Below are 15706 nucleotides of genomic sequence, written 5' to 3'. Positions count from 1 at the left end.
AGGTTGGATATTGGAATAGTTAGTGTTTGATAGAGGTAATCGAAACATGTTAAACATATTTTAGGCAAAGATTTTGGTAAGCAAATATAATCATTTATTGTGAAATTTTCATGAAAACAGGAAAATATGTAAATAAACAATCCACTGTTTTCAAAACTAAACGTGTTACTAGAATCCTGAAAACAGATTCGATGTCAGCGGGTCAAAATTTATTCAATTCATTGCAAATGCTCAAAATGCGTGAACCAGTGTTGCCCGTACTGTTACACACGTGACTAAAATACGAAAGATGAATTTCGAGTTTCGGCGCCGCTTTCCCAATATCCCATTGATCGACCACGTGTGCGACGATTTGGACACCTTCCGCCCTCGCCCAAAGTGGGAACCGATATCTTCCGTGCACGGTGTAACGTAACAACAATAGAAACGAAAAAGGCCCATAACTCACGAGTCTCTTTTATTCTCAAAAGATAGCTCCAGAAAGACAATGCACCCGCCGCCGAATGAACAAGAGCGTGGGTTGCCGAAGAAAAACACCCATAGAACGGATAGTTCAATGGTGGCTATAATGGCTTGGATTTTTCCGAGCACAAAAAAAAAATAGAAACAACACCACGAGCATTAAACAGCAATTTCCTGTGTATCATCCTGCGTGACAGTTGAGTCTTCCTCTGCTGGCTGGCGCACATATGCGATGACGTGGCAGAGTGTTGCATACAATAATCGGAAGGGAAGGGCTTAACACAAACGTGATTTGATTAAGGGTCGCCATAAATTTTACCGAAAACAAGTGAATCCGTGATCGTGCGCGGGTTAATAAAAATCAACATGACATGCCCCTGCCCAGGCGACACTTCGGGTGCAGCCGAATCCGAACAACCAACCGCTTTTTTGCGGTCGGTACTGTCAAGTGTAATTACACAATTTCACCCCCCGCTGCTATCATCTTCTGGTGGTGGTGCAGGATCAAACCTAGGGGAAAAGTCCCTTGGCAGCGATTGCATGTATGGGAAGTATGCAAATAATTATTTTTTGTTATAAAAAATAAGAGTAGGGGGACATGTCTGTGAGAGCCGTTCCGGAAAATGGGCTGATGAAGAGCTGACAGATTTAATCATTGAATAAGCACAAGATAATAATTGTTCGCATATGGTGCTTCAGTGGGTTGCATTTTTCGGAGCAGGTTTTTGGTATTTTATTTTGTGGATCAGTTAAAATCAGCATCTTCTCATGCTTGTTGTATTTAGCTTGTCGGCCCAAGTTCTTTGGAATGTGCTCTTCTTTCAGCACTGAATCAAAGCAGCCTCTAGTTCAGGTTCTTCAATTCAAGTAAGAAAGCAAAGGGTTCCTTCAATCGTCGTCAGAGTTCCCGAATTTGCTGACTTTTGGCAGGAGACCTTGATTCCTGTTAGGAAAATGAAGATTCCTTTTTTTTAATTTCTAAGAAGGGGGACTACCACGAGTTACCGAAAAACTCTTATAATTATGTCGACAAGTCACTTGAGCGATAAAAAGTGATATCTGTATAATAAACGATATGATGATATAATACTTGAAAGGTTTTATTACACAACAATCTTGCAATCATTGATTGAGTGTAGAGAATACGTTCACCCCGAGAAGCATATGCAGAGGTTTTAAAAACTTCAATTATCACATGAAGATTATTTTCTCACCAATGGATTGGTTCCACTCTATAGCTAAATAAACAAAAACCGAAAAATTATGATCATAAATTTCCCTGATAAACCAGCGCATAATTACTTTCCAACAATATCACGCTTACCAGGGCCATCAATTTCAATCAACTTCCTCGAACGGGACTTGAACGCGAGAAAGAGATATAAACCGATGGGCAGGTGCTTTCTACTTGCAAGTTTTTTTTTTCCTTCCACAGGAAAGTGAGCAAGTTTTTCCTGTTTGACATCTACTTTCCTGTTGCTTGATGCCTTCGCTGCAACAAATTATCCACATTTCACATTTCACTCTCGCCGAAAAATTTTGATCCCAATTCCGAGCAGGAATAAGCGGAAGAGAGCAAACAATAAGAACCATTTCTTTACACATTTAATGTTTTAACGTGGCTCGGTGCCACCTCGCATCACACCGGTTCGATCCTTTTCCGGGGTCTTTCTTCGTCATAGGACCAAATGAAAGGTGTTGGGTTACCTTATTTTCGTCCTCTTTCTGAACTAACGTCCCACATTCAACAATCCCGGAGGACAAGTTTATTCGGCACCTGGAACGGCTCAAAGAGAAGACAGGAATCCTGTATTTCCTGTACCTTAATTCGTGAAAGGTGAATCGTCTTAAAGCATCCTTTTCGTTTTTCTATGGCCGAAAACGCAATTGTTCGTCCACACACGCGCGTTTCCGTGGTCTTCGTCTCTTCATCACCGGCGGCGGGGACAGAGAAAAACAAACTTTTACGACGAATTTTGCTGATTAGGAATGGAGCCTGTGCGGAATGTGCCTATCCAGTTGAGTATGATTGATTCGCAGAACTTCCTTCGAGTGCGAAGCCTTTGGGCGCTGCTGCGTTGGCATGACAGGCAAACTTGCGGACATCACCCACTGCAAGGCTGTGTGATGGGCTTTTTACATTTTGGTTGGGGGAGAACCATGGATACGAACGATGTGTTTCTATCGTCGTTGGTGTTATGATGTGTTTTGATTTTTATCTATTGACCAAGCAATTAGGCACTTTCGATAGCAATTGCCAAGAAGTTTTTATCGCATTGTTGATATAAATTACTACTTTTTCACTTCAAATGAAACAATTTTGTTTTCTCTCTAAACCCTCAATGTGGTTAGAAGTTATTTTTAAATGAAATCGTCAAAATCGTTCACTAAATGATGAAATCTTGAACATTACAATTAGGAATACGTAAAGTAATCTAAAAATCTTTGAAATTTGTGGGGAATTTTCTGGAAATATTCTCAGAAGAATTGCTGGACAAATCCGTGGAGGAGTTCCTTTAAGAGTAAATTCTGGAGTAAATTTTGGAGGAATCCGTGGAGATGTGCTTTTTTGGAATTTGATTAAAGGTCCTAGAAAACACCGTTAGTTACAATTTTAGGAAGAAATGTATATAATCCAAAACTATGAACAATATAGGATTCAGAATGATCAAACATCTCTAGCTAACCAGGGATAAAACACTGAGCATAAAAAACAAGAATTAATCGATTAATGCAGTAAACAGGGGTGAATGTTCCCCTCGTTCAATACACTGTAGTAAAATATCTTTCACAATAGCTCATTAGTTTCTTTTTATTCGAATATAATGAATAAAAAAGCTGACCCATCATCGCACCCAATTTCCGATCTATTTATTGGATTATTCCAACCATTGACTGGCTCTCGGACACAGCAGCTATGCCTAGTGCCAATAAGTATCATTATGACATATGCAAATCACTACCCTCCTGCAAACTAGTATTGGAATTAGTGAGGACAAACCTCAATCCCATATGATGTAATATTGAACACACTTGTTTCCTGTGTAGTGACAAGCAATTTTCACCCTCTTTAGCCAGCTGTGGTGGCCAATCAAAGTAGGACCATTATTGCGGTCACTCATTTTAACGAAGTGAGGTTTCGAAACCTATTCTCTGTAGACCTCATATAACTTATGCAAAACTAATAATCGTTCCATAAAGATCGTTTCCCACACTTTCTTTGTGTTGGAACGGAAAGACTTCCTATTGTCAAACAAGTACAAAAACCGCAAAAACGAACCTTCCAAAGGCCGCGCCGCTTTTGCATAACCATTTAGCATCTATCTGTTAACTGTAAGGTACCTTCACGCCATCATTGCGCACCGACCACTTGGGTCCACCTCACCTCAAACCCTAATAATTATCCTTTTCACATATTTCTCATCTCAGGGGGTTTTACTGTTCCTCATATTCAGCTAAACGAAAAAAAAACCCTAACGCTAACTTCTTCGTTTTCTTCCCATTTTCAGAGTGACGGTCCCCGGCTATCAGGGCAACCTGCAGGCAGCCGTGTCGCACACCTCTGCGCTGGCCGCCTGGGAACGCTTCGGTGTCGAGTTCATCCTGACCTTCGTCGTGGTCCTATCCTACCTGATCTCGACCAATTCGTACAAAAAGTACTTTGGCTCGTCGGCGATTGCCATCGGGGCGGCCTACAGTGCATGCAGTTTCGTCTCGGTAAGGATTCTCCGCCTTTCTTCTCTTCTTACCTCTATTATAACAGGGTTTCCCAAATGGTGGTCCGTGGAACTTTAGCCGTGATGACTTTTTGAGGGTCCGCAAAGCTATTAGAAGACAGCATTACACAGCGTAACAAAAATAACATTTTTTGTGTCTCAAGGATCAAATTATGTGTCTGCAGTAAATTTGAGGTAGCCGAATATGATACCGTTCTTAGAAATGTTCCAGCATGTTGTATAAAACTCCGTGTTCATTGAAGTTTACATGATATTTAAAATTATTCACCAAACATGCAAAACAGGACTTTAACTTTCATTTCAGATATAATTTGGTTGAAATTGTACGGATCTTAGTTATTCATGGACCGATTTTTATTACATTTTCAGTTTCAGACTTAATTTCAACATATTTTCGAGGGATTTTTCTCAATCATGACTTCAAAAGCATAATGGCTTGGCTTTACTGAATAATTTAACAAATTTTAATATTTAACATGATCAAAAAAATATGGAGGAATGTCCTCATGTTATCTTAAGCAAAGTTGACATTTAGACGTGTTGAACAAGTTTGTGAAAGACAGTTTATGCCTAGGATTTACATATTTTCAGCTTATCATTTCAAATTTCTCGTAAACAATTTAAACCTACTCAAATTTTCATTACTTTTGAAATCTTGGCTGGATAAGTTAATCAAAAATATATTTGGAAATTCAAATGATGTTTGAGGTGTTATAAAAATGTCATGACTGATATCTAGCTTACCAAAATTGAGCTTTATCCATGAAAAATCAATGCAGTCCTATACTGCTGTTCTACGCATATTTGTCCAGCGGTTTATAAGGTTTACATAGAACATGGGACAAGTAGGTGTAGATGGGCAGTATACTGTATACCAAAATTGGTTTAATTTACTATTTTAACCACAAAATATTTGATAAAATTCTTTTAATATCTTTCTGGCAATCAAAGATGGCAAGGCAGGTTTGCTTACCCGGTGTGCAGCCTTTCGTATTGTATCTTCTGGAGTTTTTGAAATATTTTTGGTCTATCCCAAGACTGCTCATGTCTGGCCCGTTCTACCAACTTTAACACTTCAACTATCAAGTTGTTCTATTTTGAACACAACCGGTGGACAAATATCGCTTTTCGTTCACAACAGCAGCGTGGTGTAGTTCTGTCGGGTACAAATCGCGCAAGGTCCAAAATGATTATCATTTACTTCGGAACATTTCTACATGGAATTTGAATATCTATCAGAATATGGTCTCATTTTTTTTCATAAAATCCTGATTTTATTAAATAACACGATAGAGAGTGATCTTGCTACTACTTTGCCAAATTTTCCCACTCGAATATCAGCTTATCATATTTGAACTTCAATTTTATTTGATTATGTACGACGTTCACGAATACGACAAAAACGCCACATGGGTTGAACTTTTTAACAGTGGGGTTGTTCCTATCTGACATATCGGAAGGGACACGGAAAACAAACTACACCCAAAATTTAAACCAGGTGGTGTGACAAATTCCCATAAACCGGAAAAATGTTTTTTTGGCTTAGATCGACAAAAAACATTTAAAAATTGAGTAAACCTGTGTTTTGCTCCTAAACTTATACGTTTGGTACTGACATAGAGCCATAGGGTATCAACCTATTGTTGCACTCTATCTACATTTTGCAGCGATCTGTTCGAGGTTCAGAATAGAAATTATCTATGTTATGTTATGGTTTAGAACAATTACCCGACAATGTTTTACTACAGTATTTGACAGACAAAACTTAATTCTTATCATGCTTGATCAAACATATTTATAAAAAATGAATTTCACATAGAATCTATTATAAAATCTTGAGCAGTCAAAGATTCCTAGCCAAGATTATTACTGAATATAGTACGTAATTCTCACAAAATACTGGTCAGGTATTTGGCACATTTCTAGGAAAAGGAAATATTGGACACCATTATTACAGATTCCCGCGATTTTAATATGATCATATCATATCATATCATATCGGCTTCGTAGCCGTGCGGTTAGTGTCACCGAGGCATTTAGCCGCATCGTGCTAAGGAGTGTGGGTTCGATTCCCGCCTCAGGCCGAAAACTTTTCGAGAGGAATGTTTTCCGACTGTGCCACTGGGCGTTGCATGCTAGTCCGTTGTCTAGTGTGGTGCTTCCTTCAAAGGGCAAACAGCCCACTGGAAGCATTAACGTGTAGTGTCTTTTTAAAAAAACAATATTTTAAATCACTGAGATTTACGTCATATATACCCAATACTTTGAAGCAAGCAAAATGACGTAAAATTAAGCTACAAATGATGTAATTTTCCGTCACATTGAATTCAATATTGTTCGGATCATAAAAATATGTTGTCACATTGGACGTAATATAACAAGAATGATGTATTTTTGATTTCAAATACCATCAAATTTACGTCATTTCATTCTTTAATATTTAGTATTTTTCTTGCCAAGAAAAAATCGTTACATGTCATATTAGATTTTCTTAGTGTATACCATTACTACACTCTTGAAAAAAAAAACATTGAAATTTACGTCATATGTGCCCGACATATTAAAGCAAGTAAAATGTCGTAAATTTAGGTCACAAATGACATATTTTTTCTTCACATTGAACTGAATATTGTTCGGATCATAAAAATGTTCTGTCACATTGGATGTAGTTTGACAAGAATAACGTATTTTTAAATTAAAATACTACAAAACTTACGTGAATTTCATTTTACATCGAGTGTTTTGCTTATCATGAAAACTACGTTATATTCTCAGTGTATGATGTAATTTTAATGGTAGCGTAGCGGTTGAAAATGAAATTATATACACAACGGCACTTGATTTGTGCAGAATGAATTCTCATTTATATCGAATATTTTGTGCATTCAATTTTACCATGGAATAATGTGGACAGTAAAAATTACTATATCACGGTTAAAAACTTGCAGCAGACCAGAATCGAACCGAGGATCTGACGATTATCAAGCGAGAACGGTTACCGCACGACTATCGATACGGTTGGATTTAGACGGAACAAAACGCAAATAAAAAGCGTTCATGATAGCTCAATGGACGTTGGAATAGTAAATTTAAAAACTTGTTCATTGTTCTTATTACTTCAACAATGTATGTATTATTAGCTTTTTTCTTAGACCATAGTTTGTCCATGTGGATTTGTGAATTTGAAACTTCATCAAACAGTAATAATAGAACAGATTGTTTGTCAGTGTTTAAAAAATGCCAAAAACTAATCCAATTTAAACATTTGAATATTAATTCTGAACTATCACAGATTCCAACAAAAATAGCTCAGTTATGATGTATTATACAAATACTCTTTACTTTTGCAATCGTTTGCTTAACTGATTAGCAGAAATTATTTTATTTCCGTGGATTTCTGAATTCTGAGTTCATGAAAAATCCTCGATATTATTCTTGAAGAGTATGCAGCGGATTTTCAAAATAATCGTAGGCAAGGTTTTACTGTAATCCACAACAGCAATTTTTTTCAATTTCTCTAGAAGAGTCTTTGGGGCTGTCCATTAATTACGTAAGACAATTTGACGGTTTTTTGGCCCCCCTCCCCCCATTGTAAGATTTTTTGTATGAAAATCAAAAATAACTTGTATGGCGCGTAAGAAATCTCGAACCCCCCCTCCCCCCATAAACCCTTACGTAATAAATGGACCACCCCTTTTTTCATTGGCTGACTTTTGTTCGAAAAAACAAAAATGTTTCACAACATTGTTGCTGAGATTTAGCCTACGATTCAAAAAACACGGGACCTCCAAAATTGTCAACTACATATATATGAACTGTGGCCGATATGATTTTGACCTGTTTGGGTAATCTGTCACTTTAACGTGTCAGTGTCTTTTAAATACGCAAGTATATGAGTAAACAATTCCGTGAGCCACTGAATAAAAGGAGAAACTATCTTCAACGTGTTTTTGTTGTAAGCTACATGGAAATCGTCTTTTGATAGCCCTCTGTTCAAAAAGGTTGATAAGGCCAAATCTCACCCCTGCCAACTTCTTCTTCTTCTTCTTGGAGTTAACGTCCCAACTGGGACAGAGCCGGCTTCTCAGCTTAGTGTTCTTATGAGCACTTCCACAGTTATTAACCGAGAGCTTTCTTTGCCAAAGTTTCCATTTTCGGATTCGTATATCGTGTGGCAGGTACGATTATATTCTATGCCCAGGGAAGTCAAGGACATTTCCATTACGAAAAGATCCAGGACCGACCGAGATTCGAACTCAGACACCTTCAGCATGGCTTTGCTTTGTAGCCGCGAGCTTTAACCACTCGGCTGCCGTGTTATTTATTTATGTGACCATAGAAACCAGTGAATTCGGCACCGCTCAAACGTCAAATTAGTGAACTCGTGCAAAGGTCCATTGCGAAGGAGGCCATAGGCCTTTTCATGTGACAGGTCCGTCTATGCATTTGTTTACATCGGTGGAGGACCGGTGCTAACACGGGCCTCTAATTTTCATAGAAGAACTGTCAAAGTGCTTCCCGATCAGCTGATTTGAGACGTCATGTGAATAGGCCTATTGCCCATTGCACGGTGACGTCATCAGAAAATCGCTCTCTTTCCCTCTTTCGGGAAATCTGAAAACAACTGTGCCACTACCTGTCAAAGTTGACAGGTACTGGCACCATTGTTTTCAAGTTTTGTTGAATAGCGAAAGAGAGAGAAATTCGCCGTGAAATGCCTAATGGAAACCAGTGAAGCACCAACATCCAGTGAAGGAATGTTCACCGGATGAACATTGAGTGGATGAATGCGCAGCGAAATCCTTCATGTTTTGTAAACACGGTCGGCAGTAAAGGTTTTCTTTCCGCGGGAAATCGCAGCGTCGAAATACTTATATTTCGGAAATCGAAAGATTTTTTCCAAATCCCATCATTTCTTCCAAAATTTCAAGACAGGATTCTCTCCGAAATCATAAGATTTTGTCCAGTGTTCCATAATGACCTTCGGAACTCCAGAATTCCCACATCTGAAATATTACCGGAATCTAAGAATCCTCCAAAACACCAGCAATCTTCCCTAAATCTTAGAATACTCCCCATAAAACCAGAACTCAACATTTCTCAACTCTCATCAAAATCTCAAATTTTTTACAGGAATCCAAGGATTCCAACTCCAGAACTCACCAATTGAAACCCAGCATTCGCACCAAACATTTCTCACACCTTCCATAAACCCTGCACGCTTTCTGTAGTTTCCGATAAATCCCGAATTTCTTACTAGAAACCCAGAACTTTTATCGAAAACCCAGAATTCATATCGGAATCCTGAGAGTTCCTGCGTGATTTGTAGAAATCCCTCCAGAATCCTTGCAAAATCTCAAAATTCCCACTCATAGAAATCTCAGAATTGCTTTCAGGGTCTATGAATTCCCACAAGAATCACAAAATTCCAATTGAAGTCCTAGGAAACCTTACACGAAATTCCAGAGGATTTGCCATTGAAATCATGGATTTCAATCGGAATTCAACACTGTCCCCCATAATTTCTTCCGGAATCGTAGATTGTCTTCAATATATCTTAGGGTTCTTGGAATTACAGAGTACCCATAGGTATTTCAGTATTTCTTGGAATCTAAGACAACTCTATAAATATGCCCCATATATCTGTTAAATCATTCTGAGATCTTCGGCTGATTTGTGAAAACACTGATTTGAAACACATCAATTTCTGTAGAACTTCAATGAGGTCCTGGTTTAAAAAAAGCATGGGAACCTCTGTACTACAGTTTATAAGAATGACCCGTTGCAGTTCCAGGAAAATTGATCTTAATAACGGTCTATTGATTGGCGGGAATCGATTTTCGTATGTCGGCGGCGAAGATCTTTGTGGGCTTCGCCATCGCAGACTGTGATGCTACGATGAAATCTGAAACGATTAATTTTCACTCCAAATCCATTAGACGTTAAGGTGATCTTTCCGAATGAAATTTGAAGCAAAACAGAACATTTAATTTCATTGCAACAAAATTTTCTACAGTCGACTCTCCACATCTCGATATCTCTCTCTATGTCGATGATTGCTTCGGTCCCTTCATTCTGCATACGATTTCTCTCTCCATATCTCAATATCCTCCTTATCTCGATATCTCCATATCTCGATGTGTTCCTGTTGATTGTTTGTTCCCAATTTTCTTTCCATATGTCGATATGAACATTATCAAAGGTTATTAGACCAGATTTAAGCGATTCAGAACAATTTGGAAACTCGAAAAGAAGTTTGTTTGTTTATTATTTTCCTAGTAACGGAGTGATTTTCAATCTAGTGTTCATTAAATTAATGTTCTTTGTCTCGATCTCTCCCTATTTCGATTGTCCCTTCGATATCGAGATGTGGAGAGGCGACTGTATTTCCTGCCTGGCGGTCAGCTTGATCGATGGTTTAAAATCAAATTTTGTTGACAATAAATATATTCGAAATTTTTGCACAAATTTTTTGAAAATTTCGGTTGGTGTTTCTGACTCATTAGCCACTTTTTCGACTAGGAAATGCATTTATTCAGGGCCATCTTGTCGAAAGACAGAATATTTGCAACGCAACGACTGCCGTCAAGAAGAAAGAGTAACGTGAAGCCCAAAATTGCGAGAAACACCTGCCGTTTTGGTATTTCGTTTTACCTTGCTGCTGGCCACCCAGCTGATTCGAACTGCTGATGCTGGTTTTAGGTTGTTTTCGTCGATCGATCGGTGACCGAGTTGCTTGCTTGCTTGCTGCCGCAGAATAAGGGTGAAAAAGGATTTTGGAAAGCTTTATTATCGCGTTGTTCCTGGGATGCCATTGACCATTGACAGTTGTGATCGTGTGCATTTGCAGGTGCATTCAATCGATGGTAATATCGATTAAGGCGATCTTTTGTTATGTGGAGTGGCCATAAACTGAGATCCGTTATCGTTTATTTTTGATGAAGTATTAAATATTTTGGAAATTTACAGATGATGACAGTCAAATTGATAAAATTATCAATAATCACTTCTCGATTTTGACTTTGAAAGTTTGTATAAGTTTTCTATTTCTTCAAAACTCTATTTTAATTTTACTTTACGTTTTCTGACACTTGCAAAAATGATTGAATGACTTGAGAATTTAATTCACAAAATTCAGGAACGCATGTGGCAAGCTTTAAAACAAAAATCTACCATACGTATTCCAGTCAGCTCGTAAATATTTGAAAGTGCTGATAGAATTGAGAATCGCTTCATGGGATATTTGAAATGTCACAGGGACATCATCAGAATCAAAACCTGTGTGAGTAACTAATTGGCTACAAAGCTGATTAGAGTCGGTTAAGATCAAATCAATCGTAGAAGGGTTTCTAGAAAAGGAAAAACATGTAGGGTTATCAGGGTATCGAATCGAGAGATATCCTGAAGAGCACTCATCAAATAAAAATCTGCCGTTAGAATTGCTTTGCGAGTGATTCCATGAGCGACGTTTGGCATTAAGTCACCAATGACAAAAAAAAAACATTGGCTTATTGCAAGTCAATTTCCGCAAGTTAATTTGAAGCAAATTAACTTGCTGTCCAGAGCATTGAAAAGACAAACTGACAGCTATGAAAATATATTTACCAAGCTGTGTTTCAACAGAAACACCCGAAGTTTCAAAAACTTTGGTTTCAAATGACGAAAAATGTGATGTTCTATACGCCTATGAATAATGATAGCAACTCCACCACATGTTTCAAAACAAAAAAGTTTGGATCTCTTTTGAGTTTAAATCCAGGTTTCAAATAAGTAGCAGTAATAACTGCTATATATATTATTAGCCATTAGAAAATTGAACAGCTCTTCCTTTTTATCATTCATAGAACGAGCATTCTGATTCTTCATATATACATAAATACACATATTTTAATTTATTAGAAAAATGTAATTCAAAAACAATTTTATTAGTAAAATTTTCACCAACTTGGACTGCTTCAGCCATAGTGGTGGTTTAACATTGCATCGATAATTTAATTCAATTGTTTGAAAATCAAAATCAGAAATTTAACAATTATGCCAAATTTCATGTCTATTGTAAATTTCGTAAAATAATTAAACAAAATAATACAAAATAGCCTACAGTGCATGAAATTCTATAATCTATATGCAGCTGTAAAACAAGCTGCTTTTGTGTTTATTTTATTTCATATACATCTGCAGCTATCAAAAAACCTCCCCATAACAAACGTTTTTGGAAAAAGGATTTCCTCCTTCGTTCTTTATCCTGTCGTACAATGCTGTGCCAGTGCCATTCGCAGGTAGAATTCTCTTCCCGAAACCATAATCAAAAAACTTCCCCGTTGGTCCTGTTTCTTTCGCCGTGCATGTGCATCCTTAAACACATCCCTATACATATACATTATGGTTTTGTTCGGCTCGGTGTCCCACTTTTTTTTTATTTCGAATGTCTTTGTCATCGCCGTTTCTTCATTTAAAAACCATTGCTCCCGCACTAGGGGTCGAGATATGAAACCAAATGCACAGCAACCTTCCTTGAGAAGGACCAAAAAGGGGCTCGTGGTGCGAGGATGGGGGTGCAATCGCTAGCTGTTTGCTTCAAAACTATGCAGGTCAATTTCGAATTTAGGTCCCGCATTCTTTAATTTTACGGGTTCGGAATCGTAGATAAGATCAAAAAATGAGAAAACCGTAACATTAACAAATCAATTTTTATTCTCTTTGCACCATTTCAGATGCCTTACCTGAATCCTGCGCGGTCACTAGGGCCATCTTTCGTGCTGAATAAATGGGACAACCACTGGGTCTACTGGGTAGGTCCACTGATAGGAGGAATGGTGTCCGGATTGCTGCATGAGTTCATCTTCAGCACCAAGAAGACGTCCAAAAAATCGAAGGATGACGTCGATTCCAGCGTAAACTCCGACGAGGATATCAACTACGATATGGACATGGACAAGCCTCAACAATCGGGAAAGTACCACACTTATCGGCCTTCAAGTGGAACCCTCGTTAGCCAACAGCGCTTCTGCCAAAGCATCTACACTGCCGAACCAACCTCGAAGACTGATCGCGTTGAATCGATCTACGGTGGCACCAAATCTATGTACTGTAAGTCTCCTCCGTTGACCCGTGCCAACCTGAACCGATCGCAGTCAGTCTACACCAAAAGCAACACTGCCCTGAACCGTGACATGAGCATCCGCCCTGGACCCCTAGTTCCTGCCCAGAGCCTATACCCGTTGAGGGTCACCCAGCCACAGAGTTCACATCTACAGAACCAGAACGTTCAGAACCAACTTCAACAGCGATCAGAAAGCATCTACGGCATTCGAAGCTCTATGCGTCAGCAAGGACCTCCGGAACGAATGCCCCAACAACTACAGCCCCATCCCCAAGCGGGTGAACCACAAGGCTTCCAACCAATCTACGGCTCCCGCAACAATCCCAACTGCTCATCAGATGCCTTGAAATTTGACCGGGAACCTCGTGAAAATAGGTAAGCCTCGAGTTACATTTACCTTACCGAGTGAAACCCTACATTAACGGTATCTACTAACAGGTCACTTCTCTAAAATTCTAGCCGTGACGACTCCATGTCCTCCAAGTTCTCCCGCTCCACTCGGCCAGAGTCCATGTACGGCCAACGCCGGGTACAGTCAGCCCAATCGGATGACAGTTCCTACGGGTCATACCATGGACCAGGCCCTGCCATAACTCCGCCAACCCGCAACGCCAGCAATAGCAGCAGCAACTACAACGGCCAAATGATGCTGCCAAACTACGGACCAGGTCCAGTGGGGATGGCCCAAATGCAATCAGAACGCAAAGCATCGACTTCTTCGCAGCAGCAGCAGCAACAACAACAACAGCAACAGACCATGGGCAACCGAACGCCATCTAGTATACAGAACACCAACCTCCCACCGCCACCACCTCAGCTGCAAGCCCATCCAGGGGGCTACCCAATGGCCCACGCCGTGCGGCAGAACTGAACTACCCCGGAGAACCCTAGTGCCAGAATTTAGAAATATGTAAAAATGTGTGGTTTTCTTGTTTGTAAGTTAAGGTCAGATTTTTACTACGGTTAGATAGTCCGGGTTTTGAATTAGACAGTGGTTTTTACGAGAGATTTTATTTATTGCTATTCTTTTTTTTATATAATTTCCTACTATTAACTCTTTATGTCTTCTACCAAGTAACGAAACACGACCTGGAAAATTTAAATCTTGGTTTAACGTCAGGAAACGAAATACTGATATTTAAAGACTGATGAAACCCACTTTTGAGTATAGAACATTTATGTATACATCTTAGGAAACAGTTGTTGATACTTTTTGGACATCCAATGGTTTCAGTTAGCAAAAGTAATATAAAAACCGTTCATATAAAGTTCGATTCCAAAACATGCCACAGGAATATCAGTCGCCGTGTGATTCACGACATTCATAAGGAAGCAATTTATACCTAATCGTTTTCGGTAGTTCCGAAAGCAGTTCGCGAAAAATTGTCACTGCACTCATATGTATTTGATTTGGAACATAAAAACTGATTTGGAAATATGGATCGTTGCCTTATGATGAACCATGGTTTGTTGAACCACAAAACATGTAGAATATCTCTAGAACAACAATAAATCACTTTCAAATCAAATGAAAACTATGAATCTGCGATTCAATGACACATAATACAGGCGACAGCGACAGACAGGCGACAGATATTACCATTCAAGTGAAGCTAGAAGATCACCTACTAGCGCTATATATTCTCCTTTAGAATTCTCCAATCTATTAGAAATTTGTAAACGCGTTAGAAACTTAGTACAAATGTATATATAAAAAATGTTTCTAGAGTAACCCTAGATAGACATAGTTTATGAAAACGATCAATTATTTCGATCGACACCGGTATCATGACAATTATTTGTAAATCAATACTCAATCCAGCTTCAGTCGAAAAATTTTCCTGCAGACAAACACCATCATAACCTGTATACATTTCTTCAAAGTGAAACTGCCTGCAAAGATTTGTGTCTGTTTGTCTTTAATTTATCATTTCGGACATTTGAATAAAAAAAAACAAAACTAGTTAGCTAGGTAAACTTATCACGTTGTCATGTTTAGGAATTAGAAACTGAATTTAGATTGTTGTATCGTCATCAAACTGTATATATCTCAATATATGTCTGTAAGCGTAGGGGAATACGAAAGGATCTATAATAAAGAATCATTTTTTTGAAAATTATGCAATATTGTAGATTTAATTGATGACACTTTTCCTTCCTTATTGCATTGAAAACAACCATTATGTCCCACTGGGGGTGATCCATTTTCCCCACCTACAATCTTCAGTTGGATATGTTTAAAAAAATATGAGTTTTCACAATGACAATTTTTTTTTTGCCTTTAAATTTAATATACTATAGTTGAGCTTCGTGGTCTTCGTGGCCGTGCGGTTAGTTTTATCTCTTTATAGGAGCGTCCTAGCAAAAAAAAATCAAAGTTGTTCATTGGGGCATTCTTCCGAAG

General features: G+C 38.5%; 1 protein-coding gene across 1 annotated transcript in view; it reads left to right on the top strand.

The window, feature by feature from the left end:
* The window catches only part of LOC5565350 (neurogenic protein big brain), a 72927-nt gene extending 57670 nt beyond the window's left edge, over positions 1 to 15257 (top strand). The window contains exons 4-6 of the mRNA XM_001649697.2: positions 3972 to 4179; positions 12914 to 13677; positions 13762 to 15257. Coding sequence (XP_001649747.1) covers positions 3972 to 4179; positions 12914 to 13677; positions 13762 to 14173 — 1384 coding nt within the window. The 3' untranslated portion in view covers positions 14174 to 15257. The remainder of the gene's footprint in view (positions 1 to 3971; positions 4180 to 12913; positions 13678 to 13761) is intronic.
* Positions 15258 to 15706: the final 449 nt, after the last annotated feature.

This window comes from Aedes aegypti, chromosome 2 (assembly GCF_002204515.2).
Source record: "Aedes aegypti strain LVP_AGWG chromosome 2, AaegL5.0 Primary Assembly, whole genome shotgun sequence".
Taxonomy (NCBI): Eukaryota; Metazoa; Arthropoda; class Insecta; order Diptera; family Culicidae; genus Aedes; species Aedes aegypti.
The sequence above is the reverse complement of the archived record's forward strand: the minus strand, read 5'-3'. Positions and strand labels throughout refer to the sequence as shown.